The sequence below is a fragment of the Desmodus rotundus genome, chromosome 2 (assembly GCF_022682495.2).
Source record: "Desmodus rotundus isolate HL8 chromosome 2, HLdesRot8A.1, whole genome shotgun sequence".
NCBI lineage: Eukaryota > Metazoa > Chordata > Mammalia > Chiroptera > Phyllostomidae > Desmodus > Desmodus rotundus.
The window spans coordinates 38630495-38655368 of record NC_071388.1 but is presented as its reverse complement, the minus strand read 5'-3'; the positions used below and the strand labels follow the sequence as shown (position 1 = coordinate 38655368).

The window sequence follows — 24874 nt, the reverse complement described above, 5'->3', positions numbered from 1 at the left end:
GCCCCTGGGAAAGACACTGGGGAAATAAAAAGTGTCCACAAAGTAGCTCACAGTCTGATGAAAATAGTAGAACTTAGCTCCCATTTACAGACAGGAGCCAAGGGTAGACCAAGGCAGGAACAAGGTCAAGGTTCCTTAACGAGGGCAGCGGGTGGCAGTTAGACCTGAGGCCAGGCCTTTTTTCCTTTCTTTCTTTCTTTCTTTTTTTTTCAATTTGATACTCCAAATCCTCTCTATATTACCTTTAGGGGCCCTGGGGAATGAAATGACTGAACCATGAATGAGCCTCAGAGATAATAACAATAACTGACATTTATTGAACAGCTACTATGTGCCAAGATCCTTACATGTGGAATTTCTTCTCCCTTGGGAAGACCTCAAAACAGGTATCATCTTCATTTCATTGGAGCCACAGGGAACTGAGGATCATAGAGGCTGAGTAATCAGCTCAAAGTTACACTGAGCTGTCATTTAAAGTCATATCTTTCTGGAGGCAAAGCTCATGTTCTTCCCATGATACCACGTGGTTCTCTAGAGCATGCCTATATCTTCTGGCCTCAGTTGAAGATGGAAGAACATATAAGTAGTTATATGATAAGATTATATATTTAGATTTCAATGTGGCCCCATAACATGAAATATATATGTGTCAGTGTTTTTTCCTACCTCGTCATTATGAAGCTGGATAGTATGTGGAAAAGACAGTAATTTGGAAGTTAGGCCAAGCAGATTTTAGTCTGAGTTGCACCACAACAAAGCTGTGGCCTTGGGTAAATCACTTAACCGCCCTTTATCCCAGTGATTTCAAATAAAAATGCGAAGCAGACTAAATTACTGTATCTCTAAATTTTCCTCCAGGCCTAACACTCAGTGATTTTTAAAAGACCTCAAAACTATTCACTAACATGAACCTCCCCTCTCCAACAAGCACCCTGCTTTCATGTGAAAAGATTAGGACACACATATAGCAGGTAGCTTATCACAGATCTATTTTGAGAGTAAATAGAGTATTGCCCTCCTGATTGAGTCCTCAGCGGTGCTATGCATAGATTCAGAAACACAGTGTCCAAATAATTACCAATAGTCTTGAAGATAATTAACACGCACAGACATTTGGAACCAGAATACAATGCTTGGAAATATCATCTGATGCCAGAAATGTTTACTGAAGATTCATGTATTTCCCCATCACCTAAGGCATGAGAGGGAAAGAAGATTCTTTCATAGTTTTATGTGCTCTGTGGGTACATCTTGCAAATCTCCCTGCCTTTCTTATTTACTTTTCTAGACGTGTGAATTCTGTTGAAAAGATGCTAGCGAGAGAATTGAAAGCTCTAAAATGCCCACATTACCATATGGTATGATGAGGAGGCTACTAGTAGCTGATGATTTGTGGAGTACCTCCTATGTGTAGGTTCTCTACACCTTTTCAGGCCACTCTTCATGTGACCTTCTAAGGTAGGTATTGTGGTCTTTTGAAAAAATCAGAATTATTGAGATATAATTCACATTGTCACCTTCCTCTTCTCAGCAAGGATGAAAAGATCTTATAGAATTGATGTTATATGCTCAAAGGAACCTGTTTTTAATAGTAAAGGTACTACTTGAGCCCCATCTATTGTGTTATAAGGGCTGTATGTTTTCCATTATGTTCTCTTTGAAGAAGAGAACATGACCATGGCAGATAAGAAGGGATGGCTGCTGTAATGTCAGCCATCTGATTCATGCGGTGCGGGCCGAGGATGGGGCTTCTCACGCCAGAGTGTGGGTGCCTGTGCTGCGCGGTGCAGGGGCACGGTTCCCAGCTGTACGCCAAGGCTCAACAGACACGTCTCCTAAAGACATGTTTTCTTTTTAAATTTTGCTCATTGCCTGTCCACGCTTTCAAAATCTTTGAACAAAATTGAGAGGTCGTCTAGTGCAGTTCTCAATTTTATAAATGAGACAATAGACACTCGGGAAGAGGAAGTAACTTACTCAAGGTCACATGCCTTTCTAAGGTTGACTTCAGATAGAATTGAGTCACATCTACTTTGCTGCACTCTGCACACTACTTCTTTCATTCACGTTAACCCTTGACCTTCGTGTGTGACAGGAGGGCAAACTCAGACTTCTGGAGCCACGGTAGTACCAAACTTTGTTAGTGCTGTGGAACGGAAGAGCAAGCATGTGTCACGAATAAACCTTTTGAAAAAACTGTCTTGTTATAGGAAAAAAAGTTTGTCTCACTGGGTTTAATCTAGATATCTTAGAACAAAGAAAACATTTTTCATGATTGCCTCTAGTTGAATAAGCTTAGTAGGAAGTTCATAATTTAAATATATTAAACAATTTGGAACACAGTGGTTTCTGTCTAAAGATAGACAAAGCAGAATTTCTCACCTGGACCATTTATTTTCTTTCTACATTATGAATACACAGCATGATCAGTAATTCCATGTTACCTAATTAACCCACACTGTTAATATTTTAGGAAAATATTGCTATTATGCTGCTGCTTATCCTTTTAAGCTCTTCTCTCTGCTTCTCTACTTTGGCTCTGGCCTCTGTTTTGGTTTTACTTGCTTTCTTTAAAAAAACACAAAAAACTTCCATCATGTAAATGAAAATAATTTGAAGGTTTTGTAATTGATGTGTTAATGTATGTCTATGTGAAACTTTGAGATTGTTATTACTTCAAGGCATGCTACACCATTGTTTAATGTTTTCAGATTGATTTTTAATAAAATAATATTGTCACAGGTTGGCTTCCCTGGCAGTAAACACTGAGATGGAGTTTGGGTATGTATCAGTTTCTTAGGGCTGCCATAACAAAGTCCCAAAGACTGGGTAGCTCAAACAAGCAAAATGTACTGTGTCACACTTCTGGAAGCTAGAAGTCAGAGATCGAGGTGTAGGCAGGGTTGGATTTTTCTGAGGGCTGTGAGGGAAGGATCTGTTCCGGGCCTCTGTACTAGCTTTTCGGTGTTATGCTAGAAATCTTTGGCATTCCTTGGCTGGTTACAGCATCACCCCAATTTCTGCTTTCATTCTTATATAGCATTCCCCCTGTGTGGCTGTCCATGTCCAAGTTTCCCCTTTTCATGTCCACCAGCCATCTAGGATTAAAGCCCACCTCACTTCAGTATGACCCCATCTTACCCTGTTACATCAGCAATGGCTATGTCTAAGTAAGGTCACATTCTGACATACTAGAGGTTAGGACTTCAGTATATAAATTTTGAGGGAACACCATTCAACCCATAAAGGGTACAAGATGTATATCTGCGAGGGAAAAGTACAAGAAGCGGTACTGGGCAGAGGAAGAGGTGAATGAGGGATCCAGGCCCCGCAAAGCCTCAGGCCATCTGACAGTGAGCTGTGGGAAAATATTGCCCATCAGAATGTCCCTCTGAGAGGACGTTGCAACCTGCCTCTCTCAGACATCAGGTACAGGCTACCTAGAAAAGGCCGGATCTCGGGCAAGGCTTCCCTGTGAGTAAAGGCAGCCCCTGGAGGAGCTGCAGGTTGAAGGCCAGCTGCAGAGTGTGCCACTAATCTGGACAGCAAGTCCATCCATGAAGGGGTACGTGGGTGGTGCTCTCCACGTGTACCACGAGAGTAGTATGTTCATAAACCCTCTGAGGGTTAAAGGAAAATCTTGATCTCAAAATCTAAATCTTATAAAATCTCTCTCCTCCTGCTTAAATGCCTAAAGTGTTCTCCATTGCTTATAGGTTAGGGTACAAATTCCCTAATGTGGCTCTCCAGGCACTGTGCCCCTGGGCTCAAATCTATGATTCTCTGTACTCGTCAATAGAAACCTCTGCTCCAGCCAAGCTGGTTTTTCTCTGTGTTGGATGTGACCTTCCCATTCCTGCCACCATTGTTTTATTCAAGTGAAACTCTTTCCTTCATATCCTTCACCTATTGAGAAGTATAGAGAGACTGAAAAGGTAGATTTCCATATAATTGGAAAGATGTTGAAGCCACACTAAGATGTTTTTAATTAAATCTATGGTCTAATCCAAGAGTTGACAAAGGATGGCCTGCAGATCAATCCAGCCTGCCATCTGCTACTGTATAGTTTTATCAGAGCACAGCCATGCCCTCTTTCTTACATATAGTCATTGGCTGTTATTATACTTTAACTCTGCTAAATGGCAGAGTTGGGTAGTTACTACAGAGACCATGGAGCCCACAGAGCCTAAAATATTTACTATTTGGCCCTTTGCAGAAAAATTTACTGACCCTCTAGTCCAGCCATTCCTTTGTCACAGAAAAAGTACAGCCTTTCTCCTTGACGGTCTTTGGATGGTTGCTGACCTCAATGACCGTTCTAACCTCCAGACTCAAAAGGCACAGGGCAGTCTTCTTGTGTCAGAATTTGTGCTTCCAAGGTCTATGTTCCTGTGATATTATGATGAATATTAAATATATATATTTATTGTTCATATGTAAAATAATATAACTATACATACTATAAGAATAAACTCTTTTGCATACTCACAACTACAAACCTACTTTTGCCCACCCTATATGTATGTATGTATGTATGTATGTATATATATGTATATATATATTTTAAAATTTAAGAAAACAATTTTATTTACTTATGTTTAGAGAGAAGGGTAGGGAGGGAGAATAAGGGACAGAAACATCAATATGTGGTTGCATCTTGTGCACCCCCAACTGGGAACCTGACCCACAACCCAGGAAGATGCCCTGCCTGGGAATCGAACTGGGGACCTTTTGGTTCACAGGCTGGCATTCAATCCACTGAGACACACCAGCCAGGGCTATGTATATATATTTGGTCTTTGGTCTTTGTTCATTTCTGGCACAGAGTTCCTGAAACTTTTAGAATTTCCTGAGTGATGAAAGACTCAAGGTGTCTTTTGATATGACTTTTGGAAAGCCCATAGGTCACCTAAGTGTAAGGCTGGTTGCCAGGGGAACAAATCATGTGATTAGAGAATTGGAATTTTTCAGTCTCTCTACCACCACCACCACCTAGGAGAGAAGAGCTGGAGATTGAGTTTAATGCCAATGGCCAATGATTTAATCAATCACATCTATATAATGCAGCCTCCATAAAACCCCAAGTGGATGGGGTTGGGTAGTTTCCAAATTGGTGAACATGTGGAGATTTGGGGGCAGTGACATCCTCAGGGAACATGGAAGCTTTGTGCCCCTTCTCAGATACCTTGCCTTATGCACCTCTTCCATTTGGCTGTTCCTGAGTTATATACTCGTGCACAGACTTGTGTAAGAACGAGGAGGCTCAGCTAGAGCTCAGAGTTTTTAGTGGGGGCAGTAATGTCATTTGGGCAGTGATAGTCTTCTGTCTCTCTCTTTGCAAGATATTTGGCTGCCTTGTTCTCCTCTGACTGCCACGTGTCTCCCCCTCCCATGGTTCCAGCTGTGATGGCCCACAGACATTTCCAAATGTACCTGGAGAGTCACTAGCACCATGGATGAGAACCACTGGACATACATACTGTATTTTGCCGTGTATAGTGTGTACCCACATTTTTGCCCAAACTTTCAGGGAAAAAATCTTTCATTTTAATTTTTTAATTCAATTTCTTATTTATTTACATTTAGATACTTGTTTTTTGTATTATAAAGGAATTTTAGCATTTATTTTTGAAAATATTATGGTACAAGAAATTTTATGTAATGAATAATTACAAACCACAAGAACAGATAAAAATTATTTCAGGTACTACCCATATATAATGTGCACCCTTATTTTTCTCTCAAAAATTTTGAAGGGAAAGTGCACATTATACACAGGAAAATATGGTACTTCAAGAGTGGTAGGGGTTCTGGCTGTGTCTTAGAGAAAGCTGAGGAGGCCAGGTGGGGTTGAGGAGACTTCCAGAGAACAGCCCTACTTTGATCTGCGTTACATTAATGAGATTTTTCTTGAGAAGATACCTACAGCTAAAATTTTTGAAAATAGAAATGCAGTTGTATTGATGATGTCAAACATTGCTTAACTGAACTCTGAACAGTATCCGATCAACATTGAGAAATGGTCCATTCAAGTCAAGAAGGCCTGGAGCTGGAAAAGAAGAGAGTAAGGAAATCCTGCCCTGTCAAGATCAATACGGACCCTCCCCTATCCTCTAGGAATGGACACAGACATCGACATCCTATTGCCACCATTATAACAGTAATAATGCCCATCGTTCAGCACCTATTGCGAACTATACATTACACATGCACTATTTCTACACTTACGACTATTTAGCATGGTGGATATTAGAGAGGCCAAACACAGGCTTAACAAATCAAGCAGTGTTTCTATATTCACACAACTAGTTAGTAACTAAACCTGGATTCACCCCCATATTTTACTATAAAAACCTACCAAACCATGGTATGATATTATTTGTAATGTGTTCTTCACCTAACATTTCAATTTACAAATATTTGTATTAGGCATGTTGCTGTGTTTGCTATGCTAATGCTTAAATGCTAAAAGGTTATATGTGACATTGCATGTGAAAATTTGATTTTTTTCTTCTAGTCAATCCACTTTATTTTTCCTTATAAAGGCTTTCTGTGGGTGATTAAGCAAGTCACTTGCACTGGTGACCCATCATCAACATCTGCACTGCCCCAGAGCCCAGACTGGGCATCCTGAGCATGAGGCATCTCCTTTAGAAGGGCTTTGACCCCCTCTTCCTGTGTCACTTATCATTCAGGGTGGTACAATGCACAAATCAATCATCTCCACAGGGGCCACTTTTTCTTTAAGCAAGTCTTAAGAATAGTTCTGGGAGGCAAATAAAGCTCTGTTGAAAGCTGAGGACTTTTGATTTTCTTAGGCAGAATAAATGTGTGCCGCTTTATAAAAGCTCTGAGTCAGGCCTGTAGATGATTAAGTGTATTGTGATTGTTAAATAAATAGGACAAGTCAATTGATTTTCATCTGTGGGATAGAGGAGTCTATCTTGTAAAATCAGCTAATATACATTCAGGTGTACATCAATAATAACCCATTTTTATGAAATGCATATACAGGGTTTTCCTTTATTTTGCTCATAAAAATTCCCTCTTATGTTTCATTTTTGACAACAAAACAGCAGCATGCAATGTTTCTCACTTATTTTCTGGCTTATTACATAGACCAGTTGTCTGGGAAATGCCACAAGGACATTTCTCTATATTTACTTAAATTGCTTATATAAATTACTCCATTATTTCAGGATATGAAGTTCCACAGGAATCTGTAGTTTATATATCTGTCTTAGGGTACATGCAGAGTTGGAGTCTCATTGTTTTCCCTTTGGAAATAAAATATAATATAAAGAAATTGGTCCAACCAACTCTAGACAAAACCATCTGGGCCAAAACTTCAGAGGTGTTACATTTTCCCCCCCTCACTCTTTTTCAATGTTCTGTGTCCCTTTTCATTTGGTTATAGTAAAAAGTGAACTGCTAAAATGAAATCAAACTGAAATGTGAATGAACACATTAGAGGTAGAAGAACACTAAACTTGTAGCTTAAAAAGCTGAGTATTCCTTGCTTTTGACTTTTTTGCAAGACCTCTAGATTGGCTGAGTGGCATTCGGCACACCGTAGTTAGTCTAGGCTAAGGTGTTCTCACCTGCCAGGTGAGTGTGTTGGCACAAGGACAAAGCACTTGACAGGTGCATCACCACTTCCTCGTCCTGCGTCCAGCTGGATGGTGTGGATTAGTCATGGCTGTAGTGCCCACAGAACCAATGTCTGGCTTCATTATTCTTTTCAGTATGGGGGTCTAGGCAGTATTTCCAAATGATTAATTAAATGTGGTTTAAAAATCAAGATGTCATCCCTTGTGGCATGATTAGTGGTGGGCTCTTTCCAGCTCCCTTTAATGAGTTATAGTATGTGGCTCTCCTAGAGGTTTTTTTATATGTAAAAGATTATTATGGAGCACAATACTTAATGCAAAATAAGTACTTCCTGATAATAAAAAGTACAGATGGGCGACTGAGGCTTGCTTTGTATCCTGCTTTAAATATTATCCTGTGCTATTTCCCTTTCAAAGCTCATTTTATTTAGGCATTTATAAACTAGGAAATTGCAGTTGATAACTTAGAGTTAAAAGTTTTCCTAAAGATTGAATAAAAATTAATTTTTTGAAATTTAAATCAAAATTCTGACCAGATAAATATCTTAAGAATCTCATTGGAAATAACCACATTCCACCCCACTTTTTTGCTGTAGTGGGTAGGAGAAGAGTTTCTAAAATATATTGTACCAGTAACATAGCCATGCTTGTGTATTTTAATTTTTACTTTTTGTGTTCTGATGATATGGAAAACCCAGTTAAAATCCCCATGAATTATTTATAGTATCATTGAAATCCTTTTATTGAATGAGGGACAGATATTACTAATTTGGGGATGATTAATGTCTTTCATATTAAACAATAAATAACAATATCCCTTAATGTTGTTTATTACTTTATGATAGACAAATACTTTTTAATGTGTTTGTTTTATGTGATTACCTTTTCATTTATGTAATCAATCATGAGCTTATCACACTTTACAATGACCTTATTTTAGAAAGAAAAAAAAATACAGGTTGAGTGGCTAAGCTAAATGTCCAAGGTCACAGCTCTAGAATGTCGTGGAGCAAAACTTGAATCTCAGTTTCTTGAACCTTTGTTCTGAGCTCTTTTGCCTACATTGTGCTTCTTTTTTCAAAAAAATTTTTGGATTAAATTATGTAGAAAAATTTAAATATAAATAAGAAGCAATGGGTTCTAATACAAAGAAAGGGAATATCACAAAACTGTAACATTTTGGACAAATGTAAAGAATTTTTATGAATGTGGTTGGGTTTCTTAGTTTACAAAATGCTGATCCTGGACTCAAGTCTGCCACTGATATGATCTGCATAGATGCTCTTTGTATTTACTGTTAACCATGTAAACGCACTGAGAACACACATAAGAACCCCCAATACACACACACACACACACACACACCTGTCTTTTTCTCCAGTCCCAATTTCTATTCTCTGTCTATCAGGGGAAGTATATTAGAGCTGATCACAAGAAACACATATTTTCAGGTTGCCATTTGTCTTGTACATGCTGAAAGATTTGTTTATTTTTCTTTTTGATGGGATTGTGGCCTTTTGTAAATTATAGGGAGCACCAAAGAAAACACCTGTTCTTTTTCCACATGCCTTTTTTCCCCTCTCGAACTCCAGCTCCCCTTTAAACTCAATTTAGCCAAATGACTCATGTAACATTATAATAACATCACCCCAAAGAAGCTCACTCCTCATGGTCATACCAAAATTCTTGGTGCCAGGGGCCTGTGAATTTTCCTGTATCCTCATTGAGATTTGACCTATACTAAATAGTGACCATATTTGTTGACTTGAATAGAGAGCTCTTTGTTATAAAGGACATAAATTTGTATAAAAAAGGAAGTGCCATAATGAAGAGTCTAAGCATTAGAAGTGGACAGATTGAGGGATTTACCTTTGGCTTCCTCATTTACAAGCTTGTCTTATTCAAATTCTTTAACTTTTTTGAGACTCAGCTTTCCCATCTAGAAAATAGGGACAATATTCTTACTCAACAACACTTAACAAAGTTCCTGATGCATAACAGGTGCTCAAAAGTAGTCATAACTGTTATTATGTTATTGTTGTTATTATTATCTGTTTGTTAATTTGACAGCAGAAATCCCAAACATGAAGTCATAGAACTTGGCTATTTCTGTTTTGGCTGAGTTGGGAATTAAACAGTTTCTGTAAGGGAGAGAGTCTATAAGGTCTGCTCTTATTTCACAAGGTAGAGAGAATGCTGTAGCAGTATATGGAATGAAATTGGATTTAGAATATAAAGTAGATTAAATTCATACTGACCCATAGGATTAATCTGCCTAATTGCACTTCCTAGGAGCTGGTTGTACAAGGACACAGAAAAATCCATTAACTCCCATTTTAATCTAGTTTTAATCTAAAAGTCAGTGAACAAGTGGTGCTTACTGTATGGAATTTTGCTATACATCCTACATGATGGGGAAGAACTGCTGATGGTGACAGAGGTGCCCTGAGGTTAGTGAAGTTTCCCTTTCTGGTTACTTTAACAGGTTTATGAGTTTTTCACTTAAACCTGTCCCACCCCATCAGATATTCAGACTCTTCATTCATTCGTCATTGATTTTCTTCAAAAGCAATCATGGTTTTGAGTCACACAATAATAATGGTATTCTCTAATACTTGTGAAATGGTTACTTTGCTCATTTTGCTAGCCCTGGAAAAAAAATGACGACTTGGATATAGGCTCTGCCTTCATGTTGCTTACTGTCTAGTAGGGAAAGATGCACACAAATAAATGAGAACAATAAATTGTTAGATACTCTGATGACATTGACTAAGAGACGGGGAGAGTATGAAGGCAGGAATAGTTTATCCCCAATTTCTTACACAGTATTCAAGGCCCTTTGTGATCTTGCACCCACCTTATGGTTCAGCCTCATCCTTCACTGTTTTTCCCACCCCAATCCTGCTTCCTACAAATACACATAGGCTCCATAGGGTACTAAACTGTATTAATTGCCACCCTGTATTACATTACTGTTTTATGTATGTTCATGCACAGTTACATAACTTTTAGTTTGAGCATAATCTGAGGACGTCTCTAACTTGGTAGGTAGCCTAGATCTTGGCTGAGGTTTAAATATAGGTATTAGTAGAAAAGAAATCTTCCAGGCAAGAGATTACTTCTACATGAGAATTTTGGGATTCACAGTTCTAAAGTAACTGCCTAATTACTACCTGGTTTCTTGAACAAAATGCCTAAGGGCACAGCCTAAAGAACTCCATTTTACTAACCAATCCATGGAGCCAGCAAAAGTTTTCCCTGCAGGACTTTCTAAATGCAGGGAGCAAAGTCTCAGGAGTGAGGAGCATAAGCATATTAACTCCCAGCAAATCATTTTCTCCTGTGGGGCAATTATGGGCAATAGGTCTGAAAACAACATCTATGTTGTCTCCACCACAGATTTTCGACTCTCGTATCTGATATGAATAGGCCGATGAGTTCATGGTAACAACATTATACCCTGATCTCAAAAGACATGTTTTGTAGAACTTTAGTCTCAGGAATGTGTTTGTAATGCTAGGCTTTTAAGTACACCTCTGTGTCAGGAGAATCCAAGTCTGACGAGTCTCCTCTTGACTCTTCATTTATTGTACAAACAATCTTTGATTACTTAGGGTGTGTTAGGTAATGCTCAAAGAAATATCCTAAGTTTCTGTGTGAACATGGATAATTATTAAAAATCCTCCAGCTTTCTCTTGCTGAGATGACATGGTGAAAGCAGTGGTCAGGTTTTGATGGTCAGGCCCACAGCTGCTGTCTTAAGAATGATGAACATACTAGAGTTCTGGCCATTTTTCTTGAGGAAAACAAGAACACTTTTACATCATTCCAAGAGGGTTTCTTTTACACTCAATTATTGGACATGTTTCCAATATGAGATTTGTCAAAGGAAGCCAGACTGTGTAAAATTTTCCATTATCTGAGTCACTTCCTCAAAATATAATTTACAAAAAAAAAATACATATATATATTTTGACTCACTTTTACTGATGACCATGGTATGGTACCAAACTTCAGAAAGACTGGTAAGGATGTCCTCAAAGTTGTGAAAAGAAGAAAGCCAGGTCAGGAAATACTTGCATTTCTGCTAGACTAAATCCCTAGTCTGGGAATGTGAGGGCCAAACTAAAGGGTAAAATCTCCCGTTGGTACAGAAATGATTCAGAGGACTTCTGGGGTCTTTTGGTATCATATTTCTAGGAACTGTTTAAATCAGAGACAATTACTTAATCACCATTTTTAAAAACACAGCAAAATGATTTTAATGAGGACTGAAACACATATAGCCCCACCCCCCCAATGTCTTGACAGACTGTGCCTTTGAGCCATGCATGGGTGGGGAGGATTTATGTCTATGCTCTTCCTACACCAAGGGACTCCTGAAGGGTGGGGGCAGAAAGAAGGTCTTTCATGGCCTACAAAGGGACAATAGCCCTGGAATGTGGGGAAGAGTTTAGGCAAAGGGCAGCACCTAAAGTGAAAGACTATGAATTGAGATTTAATGGAAGACGTTAGTTGTCTGAGAACTGGTGCACACTGGGAGAACATGGCTGGTTCCTGAATTTCTCTTACATACTCAAAGGATGTGATATTAAACAGAAGTGGAGTCTATTGCTTTCATTATTTATATGACCTTGAACAAGTCCTTTAACCTTTTGTGGAGATAAGTTACCTCATCTGTAAAATAAGGAGACTGAACTAAACAATCTTTAAGATCCCTTGCACCTCATTATCTATGAAATTAGAAACTCTGACATTTAAAGGGATTAAAAATGTTATCTATCCATTTCCCTTCTCCCCAACAGAAACAAAGCAAGCAAATAAAGATAGACTATATCCCAGACAGAAGTTCCACACTGCCCGAACTGGATCATGGAGCCAGCTCATCCCTGCCTCTCCCTGCCCTGTGCTGCTTCTGCTCCCCTGTGCTATCTGAAGAGCTGAGGTTCTCCTGAAACATGACTTTCTCTCACCTTCATGCCTTTGTGCACCAACCTCCTTCTGCCTGGCTAACTCTTGCATATGCTTCAGGACTCACTGTGATAACAAATTCCACCAAAAAATATGACCTTCCAGACACCTTATTTCCTCTCAGCAACAACAGAAAGTCTTATTTAGCCAGCTCTGTCTCTTTTGCTCTCTAGCACCTGAGCATATCTATATTATTGTGATTTTTAACTGTTTATTCAACTTTATCCCTCACTAGTCAGTGAGCTCCTTGAGGGTAAGGGTCTTCTTATTTATCTTTGAGTTGCAAGGCTGAGCACTTTGCTTGGCACTAGAAGGTACCCAATTAATGTCGATGAATAAATGAATAAATAAGTAATTTAACACTATTCAGGGAAAGATGCCAAGACAAAGCAACATCTTTAAAAGACAACCCAGACACATGTCTGCTTTTTCTAATAGTCTGTTGCAAACTAGAGTCCTGTCACCTTCCCATTTGGAAGAGTCTAACAGCAGAAGTAAAACTAATCACTTTCCATTTGCATGCGATTTCCAATTTTCCTGAGCCATGTTTGGCTGGTAGCGATGGAGTCTAATCTGGCCCCATCCATTGGAGAACATTCCATTCTAATAGTTGCCTTTCTGTAAGTTGGAAATGCGTCACACACAAACTACTTATTTCTGCACCATAAACTTCTAATGTTTCTTTAGGCTGATGGGGTTTTGCATTTTTTTGAAGTCAGGAGATGAGCCAAATATTCTTTTCCTTTAAGCAATGTCTTAGATTGCCCCCTCCTCTTGTGCCACCCCCATCTCAACACTCAGTGGAAACCTGAGATTTCTCAAGTTCATAGCTCTCTTTTCCAAGATGCTCTTTCCTCTTTAAAATCAAATATAAGTTTCCAGATGCTGACTATAGATAGGAGGTCAGCTATCCCTGGCCTTAATGCCTCAAGGGGGTGCACACATCTCAATTTGGGGATACAATTCAGTCAATCCATTCTACCCCTTCCATCCTCAAAATCGAGTGGCACTTCTCCTTTTTATTCTTGGTGGTGCAGGGCAAGTGCATGATGGGGCAGGGGGTAGACAATGACCCTCAACACAGAGCCACTGATGATTTCAGGACCCATCCTCAATGTAGGTACTGAAATGGGCATGGGAACACAGCAATGAGTAAGCCACAGCCCTGAGATTATAATAAGGAGACAGATAATTAAACTATAATACATTGTAATAACTGTTTACATAGGGGTAAACACATACTGTTTCATGCTATTTCTTATCTCCTTGACATGTTAGTGGAGGGGAGTGTGTAAAATGTAGTCCCCTGCCATGTTGGAATATATACTTTGATTTGTTCCTTCACAAGTCTGGGGCCAAACTGCTCCAGTTTGACTAATTACAGTTATCAATCCAGAGCAGGTGGAGAGGAGGAAAGAACTATGACCTGACTCTGGACATACTCACTGAGGCATTTGCCCTCTACCTCTGTGAGTTGCCAAGGTCACAGGGAAGAAAATCCCCTGTCCTTGTCCTCAAGGAGCGCACAGTCTGTTGAAGGAGATAGACATTTAACACGTTTGTAGCCCAACCTTCCTTGATCTCATGGAAATATTTGTCAGGGGCTAGTGAGGACAAGGAGAAGTCTACATTGAAGGGTGCATTGAAGAACTCTACATTGAAGGGGGGTGAAAATGTTCTCGTCTCCCAGAGACTTGGGAGATGACTAGATGTTCACCAGGCTAAGAAAGCGACATATTGGCATTTTAGGTGAAATGGATCTGAAATTTGGGTTAGGACCAAAATTTGTAGTCACAATACAGGTATATGACAGGCATTAGCAAGCAATGGCTAGGCGTCCAGTGGGTGGATGAGTATAGAGGTAGTGAATCCAGGCAGTCTTTACCCAAGAGGAAGCACATGAAGCTGCAGGGTCTTGGACACTGAAAGAAGTACAAAGTAGACATCATCTTACCTCTGCAGTGGGAGAAGACCAGGCAAAATGAGATCTTCAGGATTCATAGCTAGTGGGCACCCCAAGTATGGGGGTCAGCACTGTTCAGCAGATACCTTGTTTTGGCACACTAGGGGAAATTTTGAAAATTCGGCGTTAGCACACTGAGAATGTGAAGAAAAATACTGCTGAGACCCATAGAGTGGGCCAAGGGTACAGTTACTCCAGCTGCTGAAGCTCTTAAGAACTGGCTCAGCTGGGATTGTCCCAGGAGCTGCAGGGAAGCAATGAGAGACTCACATGTAGAGGCACGGGGTGGCAGAGGCAGAAGATGAAGTTTTCTTAAATCACCACTTCCGTCACGTTATTGCTTCTCAGATACTTAGAGTGGGCCACAGATGCCATCTACTTGACAAGGTTTTGGATAGTCCTCCTCAAGATGTGCTACTTTGGCATGTGAATTATTTCGAACTGAAGGTGATCGGTAACTGTGGGCCCAGGAGAAACTTTGGCCCCTCACTAAGTACTTAGAGGAATGTGAGTTGGGGATCTTACCCATAATATAAGTTATTACCAGAAATAACTTTTTATGACCTATCTATATGGCAGGACAAACATCTAATTACTGAGCATCTGCTCTTTTTATCATCTTGCAAATTACCTTGAGGCCCCTTACCTCATTCCTTAGCTCAGGATGTCATATATGTCTCATTTTACCTTTCTGTCTGAAACCTCTCATGTATGGGGGAGTTCCAGCATGTACAACACTAAATTTGATTTTTTCCTGTTAATCTGTGTTATGTCAATTTAATTATTAGGCCAGCCAAAATAACCTAGGAGAGCAGAGAAAATTTTCCTCCCCAACAATGTTAAGTTCAAACTCCCCTGTGTGGCCAGTTGGGACTTTCACATTGGATCCACGTTCCCTCCCTCTTTACTACTACTCCCACTTTGAAAGGAGCATCTGAGAACTGTTCCCAGACCATTCTCAGGCTCATTCCCATCTCTAGGGCTCTGGTTGTGCCTTCTCTTCCAATTGGAGTGGCTTAAATTGCTTCCTCACTGTTTGTGTAATGGCATTCTTCATGAAAGACCCAAGTCAAAGCCTATCCTCACCCACTCTTACCTCTGCTTATTTTCCTTAAAGCATTTCCAGCCCATACAAGCTGCACACACTAATCACTTTTCTAACACTAAAAGCACTTAGAATCAGAATCATGCCATTCAATGTGTAATTATTCCACAGTGGTTTTGAGGTCATTGGCTTTATCTCCTTTGATAGTAACTTTATAAGTTACTGAGGGGTGTTTCCTTTTTACCCATGTTCTCATTCATTCCCTGGTACCTAGCACAGTCTAGGAAACCATGTGGGGCTAAAATAGAGGCATGCAAATTTTCCAGGTGCTTGAAATAGTTTAAAAAGGTAGATTTGAGTTCTACTGGACACTGAATGACTTATTTTGGGGTTTAAAAATCATTGGGACCTTCTTGGCATTCTAACTACTCATATCAGTTTTCATGAGTTTTTTTTTAACAATGACAACAATTTTTGACATTTCCTATTATATTTTGTGTGTGTTTGCAGCTTTCACTTTACTTTAAAAATACCAACAACTAAAAGTTTGGGGTAGAGTAAAGCCAGAAACAATGACGGATCAGAAGCATAAAGTTTATTTTTCCATTCCAGTTCAAAACATTTTCTCTTTTGGGTTATGCAACTTGACCTCAAGTCACTTGGGAGCCTGAGAGTTTTAAAACCATTTTCTTTCTTGGAATGGGAGCTGAGGTTTTTCTCTAAATAAGAGAAAAACTTTGCTTTAATAATGATTCCAGGTAAAAATAAAAGTCTATCAATGGCAATGCTGGTTTTTAGGAGGCTTGGGTCATGGACGTTGGATGTTCACAGTCACTCTGTCCAGCTGTTTTATTTCAACACCTCTGGTTCCATAGGTTGTTACTACCTGATCTTACAGGAGTCTAAAATCCATCAAAACTGCCTGTTACAAAGTAAACAAAAACCAAAAGGTGACCCCTTTGGAGAGGTGACAACTGTGGCTTATTAGTGACATTCACTAAATGTTACACATTTAGTTGCTGTCAATTTATGAGGCTGCATAGGCAGCTTGGGAAGGCAAGAGGTCTGGGATGGGCAGGCATGGTCTGAATCCCACCCACCACTTCTTAGCTTTGGGACTGAGAACAAATCACTCAATCTTTCTGATCATCAGCTTATCAGTATGATACATGACGATAATACACACTCTACAAAATAGCTTATGTTTATACATTGTCTAGCACAACATCTGGCACTGGTAGACACAGTAGCTGGCAGTTATAATATTTCAAAGAATATGGTTTGCAGAGCCAGTTTTGGAGGCAGCATGATGCTGGGGATAGAACAGTGACTTTGGGGCAAGACCTGGTTTTCAATTCTGTTTCTTTCAAAAGGTAGTAAATTATGTTTCATCTCTGGGCTTCAGTTTCCTCGTTTGTAAATGGGGTAATAAGAAAACCCACTTGGAAGGGCTGTTATGCAGAGTTAAAGATTAAAGCATATAAAGAATAAACCCTGAGTATACTGCCTGGCATTCGGTAAACATATAAAAAATAGTCGCTGCTCTTGTTATTATTTAATTTCATGTCCAAATCTTAAAGAACTCAAAATAATATTTGAGTCCCGTTCCTCTCCAATGTGTGTGGAAAATTAAAGGTGAACACCATTCCTACTGTGTCTGGTTATCCTTATTGCTCCCCTCCCACCCACCCCAAATACAGGCCTAGCTAATCTGTAGCATTTGCTGATTTTCATGGTGTAAATTCTCCCACCCCAGCCACTCAAACTGCTGACATCAATGAACACAGAACTGAGAGGAGATACTAATAAGCAGCTATTGCAGCAGGTAGGAGCTCCCTCCAGCTGGGTTTTTCCTCTTCCTGAACCCAAATAATACACAAGAGCTATAAAGTCTGATCACCTAGGTTGCTCCATGTGCTATACTGACCAAGTGCCCGCCACTGAGAATTCTGACTATTACTCACAGGACTTGGATTTTAGTCTTGACTCTCCAGGAACTGTCTGACCTTGGAAAAGTCACTTAGCTCCTTTGAGTCTCAACTGAGTCAACCCACTACAGGGTTTCTAAGATTTTTTCTAACACTGAAAATCATTATTCAGTTATTCCAAAGAGATATCATTTCTATTGCTTTATTCTAGTCTTTTACCTTGAGACAGAATGGAGAGACCATGGATTTTAGCAAGCTCTATAGGGAGAAAAAGAAAAGATTTTTATAGGTCCTGATGAATGTTTGTTCTCTGAAAGGGATTTTATTGATCACTACAAGAGTATATTCTGAAAAGAACCCTGCCATGATTAGATATTTTCATGAAAGAGGTTTTACCGTCATTTTAGGGTTGTTATGTGGTTTAATGTGATAATGCAGCTTGGAAATGCAGCTTGAAAAGCATAAGTGCTGCCCCCTCTTAAGATATTATTTTAAACAGGTCTTTTCTGTATTCTAAAACTGTAGCTATGCTAAGATAAGTAGGTTTATTCATTTTTGAACATGTACTATAAGCTTCAGTATATACTTTTTACAATATCTGCCTACAAATAAATGATGATTTCATGCAGAATGATGCCATATTTTAAATAATGAATGATCTACACTTTACTCTCAGGAATATACATATCAGTGCTTTGCAAGAGATGTTAGGAAACATATGGAATTAAAACAATATGAGTTCATTTTACTTTGTTTGGTGCAAGAATAATGCCATCAGACATTTCAATGTGCCTGCCACTGACAGATGTAGGGTACACTTGAAACAGAGAGATAATCTTGATAAAAACATAGAAAAAATTCTCTTTGATTAAAGTATGGAAAGTGTCTAAATTAAGAATTTAGAAGGATGTAAAAAGTACTAACAAGTAATTTGTTGGCTTAGAAACTTATACCAGAAACCTGCCAATTTCCTCTTCTTTTTGCATCAGCAATACTTAAAACCTTCATCTTGGCAACACTAAAGCAATCTGTTGATTGTATTATTTCAGACTATTTGTTTGTCTTTTCACTGAGCAATTTGTCAGTGGTTACGATTAAACAAACAGATTACTAAGTGTGCATCATAACATGAATATTCGTCGTGCGCCTACTACAGAAGACACTGTGTTAGACAGGCCAATGGTATAAAGATGGACCGGACTTCAAGTCTGTAGCAAGTTGAATGGTGGCCCCCCAAAAGAAATGTCCATGTTCTAATTCCAAAGAGTAGTGATGTTACTTTATTTGGAAAAAGAGACTTTGCAAGTATAATTAAGAATCTTGAGCTGAGGAGATAATCCTGGGTTATCCAGGTGGGCCCTACAGCTGACCATGAGAGGAAGGCAGAGAGAGATTTGACACAGACGGAAGAGGAGCCAGTGTGGCTATGGAAGCTGAGATCGCAGTGATGTGGCCATTAGTCAAGAAATGCCACCAACCATCAGATGTGGAATAGGAAGGAAATTAATTCTACCTTAGAACCTCAAGAGGGAGGTTTGGTTTCAACCTTCTGACCTCCATAACTGTGACAGAATAAATTCATGTTCCTTATGCTACCAAATTTGTGGTAATTTGTTATGGTAGCCTCAGGAAACTAATATAGATCCTGTCTTCAGGGAAGAGAACATATTTGTTTGTACATTATATTGTCACTTTAAGATTGATTAAAATAGGAATTTAAAGAAGAGATTGCTTTTTATGGGAGGTACCAGAACATATTTACTAGAGAAAGAAAGATTTAAGAATCCTTTAAAAAATGAATAGGATTTAGATTTAGAAAGATGGGACTGATGACAGTGTGCTAGAGGGAATGGCTGGCATGGATGTGTCTGGGGTGGAGGTGAACAGTGTATTCCAGGCAGAAGGAAGCTTGCAACTGAAGCCCACAGGCTGTAAAGTGAGAGACCTGTACAAAGAAGAAGGAGGAGTTTATTAGTTTAGGAATGGAAGAGAAACACAGAAGACTGGAACCAGAAAGAGTTGTGTGTGTCCAGGTAGAAGACGGACTTCATTTTATAATCTGTAAGAAATTTGGAGTTAGTTTTTAAGCAAGAGGATGCTGGGGTTAGAACTGTGTTCAAGAAGGATTTCTGGCCAAGGTATGATTTAGATGGGAAAAAGTGCTGGATGTGTGGAGAGGCTGATTTGGAGATGATATTAATCCAAGGAAGAGTATTGTCGTGGGCTGAAATGTGTCTCCTCCAAATCCATATGTTGAAGTTCTAATCTTCAATGCTTCCGAATGTGACTATTTGAAGATAGGGACTTTAAAGAGGTAATTGAAGTAAAATAAGGTCATATGGGTGGGCCCTAATTCAGCATGACTGGTGTCCTTATAAAAAGAAGGGGTTAGGACACAGACAACACACAGACCAAGGGTGGCCCTGAGAGGACACAGTGAGAAGGTGGCCATCTGTAACTCAAGAAGGCACAAGAACAATACCAATTTTATAGTTGCTATAAAACTACTTTCTTTCCCAGGATATTAAAGAGGATCTCTTCTGGTTCACAAACTCCATGAATTTTGCTCCTGCCTTCTTGATTATAAATAATGATATGGGACAAATGCCTCCTTCAGGTCTTTGTTGATTGAGTTATGAAATATGCCCATTGCCTGAGCTTCTGGGCATCTGGACACAGTAATCTATCTTGATCATCTTCTTTCTTTCCTTCTTTTTTTATTAAGAAAATTTTTTTTGTTCTCATCTAAGGACATTTTTTCATTGCTTTTATAGAGAAAGGAGGGGAGAGAGAGAAACATTGATGTGAGAGAGAAACATCAATTGGTTGCTTCCTGTATGCGCTCAGATCAATCAGGGATGATAAGCACTCAGACCAGGGATCAAACACACAACCTTTTGGTTACAAGACAATGCTCCAATCAACGGAGCCACACTGGTCAGGACATTGATCCTCCTCTTTCTAACATGTCCCAAATTTACCTGTCAGTCAGGCTAATGCCAGATTAAGTGGATGGGCTCATCCTGAAGTTGAACAGCAATTGGGTAGTAAGTGAAAAAGATGTAGACTGTCTCTGTAGTTCATACTGCAGGTGTCTAACTGAGAAGAAAATATTGTCCAGACAAGTGATGAAGTCAAAATGCAGCTCTAAGAAGTGGGGTCAAGAGCCATAACAGATATCAAATCAGATTGCCCAATGGGGGTTAGTGTGATATTCTTAAGCCCTCTGCAGTGGGGAAATTACAACTCATGGAAAACAAAGGAGATCAGAAAAAATCTTGGTTTTTCCCCATTTATACATTTTTTAAAGGTCTCATGGAAAACACAGCTATTGACCACCTAACCCTGTGCTTGCTGCATGCATCAGCCATGAAGCTGACTGAGTCTTTGAGCACCCAGCACTACCCAGTGTGTTTTAGGGGAGAAGAAAAGATCCAGGCTCACAGAGAGCTGATGATAAATTTGGGAGGGAGGTCACATACTTAACAGCTTATCAATATTGGAAACTAAAGCAGAACAGACTGAGCTGAAGTTGTTGGACTTGCTGTGGAATGTTAGACAGCATCTGATTATTTCCTAATATGTAATTAACAATTGGCCAAGTAAGAAACTATGAAAAGAGAGAGAGACCCATCTCTACCCAAAGAGCTCTTAGGTCAGCTGAATACCCAAGACTTAGATGAAACAGCCAGGTAATAAGAAACAGTGCCCAAATGAATGATGTCTTTATGTGGGTAAGAATGTAGAATTTCAGAAAATTAACAGAACTGTATAAGCCAGTTTCCATCCACACAGCAAATATTGTAAGTTGTTTACAATATTTCAGCTTCTGATAAAACAATGGAGAAGACAGGCATGATTCCTATCCTTACGGAACTTATAGTCTAATGTGAGACAAACGTTAGTCATATAATTACACAGATATTATAAACTCTGGTAAGTGCCTTGATAGCAAATTATTAGGGGGATAGTCTGGAGAAGTAAACAGTGAGAGTGGCATTTAATCAAACATTCACAAGGGCGAGTAAGAATCAGGCCATGGAGGTGGGGAGCATTTAGGTACAGGACACAGTGTGGACAGCGACTGGAGGTGGAGAAGGCACTGTCCACCTGCAGAAAGACAATATGCCAATGCGACTGGGGCACTGAGTGGGGCAGAAGGGCCTCTGATGGAGTGAAAAGGCAGTTCTTGTTGCTGAAGGTTCCGGGGGTCATGGTCATCTTTAAATATCTGTTGACAGCTTTGCACGCTCTCTTCAGAAACATGCTCATCCATTCCCAGTTCAGGAAGATCACAAATTTCCAGAAGCCTGCCTGTGAACTTCAGAGATTCTGCCTTAGGGACAGATGCAATGCGAGTTAGCTCTCAGGAGGAAAAAGGGTTTTGGCACTAGAGAGTGTTGGGAATCAGCTGTGTTTGCAGGATTGCAGGAGACCAAAAGTTCTCACCAGGCAGGGTTTTTATTGGTCTCACTCCAGTTCCACTGAACGCTCCCAATTCACAAAAGTCAAGGTGAATAATAGGGGCAAGGATATTTCTATGCTCGTGTGCATCTTAAATTTGCTTGCAATGCTAATAGTGGCATTTGGCCTTTAGGTAATGACTTTTCTCCTTCTCCTCCTGGCTCAGCTCTCTCTTCCAGGGCAGTTCCCATCAGCACCAGAGAGTGGGTACAGTGTGTGAGGCTATGGCACAGAAAACATAGACTCCATGGCATTGATTTTCTGACTCAATGAGCTTCAAAATCATCAGCAAGAATATTAGTGAAGCTGTTGAATACAAACATTTTCCTAATGCATTTTTAATTAGTGTTTGGTCAGTTAAGTTCATTAGTTTATAAAATATGAGGGTGGAAATACCTATTAAAATGAATTCATGTTTGGTGAGGTAAACCTGTTCATAAACTTAAAACTACAAACTAGGTGCTTCCTTTAAATGGGAAATGTGGGCAGGCAGGTAAGCAAGTCCCCTACAGAGACTATTTTCAACATTAATTATCTTGCTGTGCTTTAAATGGGTTCTGTTTGGGTGTTAAAAGGCTTGTGAAGATTAGATTATTTAAATGGCAGAAATCAATTTTCCTGAACTTGAACAGTTTTTTGCAGTCGACCGTAAAAAGCCAAAGCAGGTGGGGAGACAGGGGAGTTTTATGCATCTTGTTTCTTCTATTTCAAATGTGAAAACAAAGTGGATTGTTAGTACAGAGGAGAAAGCAGGGTGTGCGTGAAAGGGAAAGCAGCAGGTATGAAGCACGATTGTCTTTCCTGGGCTGATGGAGGACTGGGGTGAGGGGAATCCAGCAGCCGTGGCCATGGCCAGAAACCTCATCATAAACTGTACTCCCTGAGCTCAGAAGATTCTTAGTTCAGGTGTCAGGAGGGCTCAGGCAGAAAATGTGAAATAAAAATGTGCAGCATGACTGCTCAGAGGAGGAGCTGAAATATGCCCCGAGGAAAGGGAATGTCATCCCTTGAACTACAAATGCCTTCCTTGTTCCCAGGGTCAATGTGGAGCTCAAGGCAAGGTTTGATTTCAGTTCCTCAGAGGAGTAAACCTGTAGTCTACCAAAGACCTGTGCTCAGCTCTGAGCTGGACCTGTCCATAGAGAGCTTCCTTTTAGTCCAGGAAGAGAGGCCTCATGTGTCAATGTAACTGATGAAGAGCAGGCTGCGCTATGAAGGGGACATGATGAGCAGGCCTAAGGTAGGAGGCCTGTGAAATGTTTGGTTAAGTGTGTTAGTCTGCTAGGGCTGCCATAACAAAGTATCACACACTGGGGGGCTTAAACAATAGAAGTTTCTTTTCTCACAGTTCCAGAGGCTGGAAGTCCAAGATCAAGGTGTCAGCAGGTTTGATTTCTCCTGCTTGGCGTCTCTGCTTGGCTTGCAGATGACCACCTTCTCTGTGTGCATACACCCTTGGTGTCTCTTCCCCTTCCTATACGGATACCAGTCCTTTTGAATTAGGGCCCCACCCTTATGACCTCATTTAACTTTAACTGTCTCCTTCAAGGCCCTGTCTCCAGATACAGTCACATTGGGAGTTAGAGCCTCAACATACAAATTTGGAGGAATATAGGTCAGTTCATAACAAGGAGTGAATGGATGACTGATTTGATAAAAGGGAGAATTAAAAATACAAGTCCATAGTGCTATGAAAATAAACAGAAAAGCAATGTTAATTTTGACTTGAATTAGGGGCATTTCTCAGAGGCTGTATAATTTGAGCAAACCTTGAATAATGGAGAGAGCACCGAGGACAATATGAGGGAGGGAAGGGAAATGATATCTTGCAGAGGGCACAGAGGACTTTCACAAGAGTCTAAGCTTAAAATAAAATTGTCTTCTGCAAATCTTAGTATAATGCTTCCCACAAAGGAGAAAGATGGTGAATCAAATATTAAAACCTCATCATATATATAAATTACTGAAATACATGTAGTACCTCCATATTATGATAAATTGAAAGGGAATGGGAAATTAGAACATTTTAAATGATGGTGAAATATACACAGAAGTATGCACAGAGAGGAGAGAAGAAAATGTATTTAGGAAAGAAAGAGAGAATGGATCCTTCGGTCCCCTAGGAGTCTGCTATCTGTAGAGCCATGAGGGAAGGCAAGCACTAAGCTGTTTTCTTACTCAGTTATTTACTCCTCATGACAATAGGAGAACACATTCAATTTATCTCTGAATTGGCAAACAGAATGTTCTAGAGTCTAAGTTTGAGTGATTTATTTCACATGATAGTTTTGTACAAAGAAATTTTATGCATTCCTTTAATATTCAAATGATTATTAGTAAATTGGATGAAGAGGCAGATAGAGGTAATTTTGAAGAGGAGGGGTAGAGAAAGAAGAGAGATGAGATGAAGGGACGCCTAAAAGGAAGACTAAAAGTGAGAAATGGTCATTTTTAGTGAGGGAGAAGAGCAGAATCCAGAGTCGAATAGGCTTGTAAATGGAGTGCTAGTGAAAGCAGGCCACTTGTTTTGTGAATTTCTGTTGTAGCTGCTCTACTGTTTTCATGAACTATTGAAAAGCAAGACAAAGGGGATTAATGCCTCCCTTTATAGTATCCACTGGTTACCCTGTGGTTACAGTTCTTCGACTCCTTTTCCTGAGATCCTAAAGAGCTGTGTTCTGAATGGCAGAGGGACAATAGCCCACGTGGAATAGATTATTCTCTGGGCTTCAAAAACAGGAACTGAGTAACATCATCCCATAGCCTAGCAGACTGATCCTCAACATTCTTCCTCTTCCAGTCACACCTGAGTGAAAGGCACTTTCATCATCCAAGCTGATAGTCACGGCAGGGACCCCCTTGAAGGTAGAGATGCTGCAGACTCCTCCAGGAG

At 39.8% G+C, this 24874-nt stretch overlaps 1 protein-coding gene across 4 annotated transcripts in view; it reads right to left on the bottom strand.

The window, feature by feature from the left end:
- The window catches only part of KCNMB2 (potassium calcium-activated channel subfamily M regulatory beta subunit 2), a 321616-nt gene that overhangs the window by 244593 nt on the left and 52149 nt on the right, over window positions 1–24874 (bottom strand). For 3 of the 4 annotated variants that reach the window (XM_045198162.3, XM_045198158.3, XM_053918104.2), the window contains one exon: window positions 14536–14644. The exons of the other annotated variant lie outside the window; for it this stretch is intronic. In XM_045198162.3, coding sequence (XP_045054097.2) covers window positions 14536–14582 — 47 coding nt within the window. In that variant the 5' untranslated portion in view covers window positions 14583–14644. The remainder of the gene's footprint in view (window positions 1–14535; window positions 14645–24874) is intronic. 4 annotated transcript variants of the gene reach the window in all.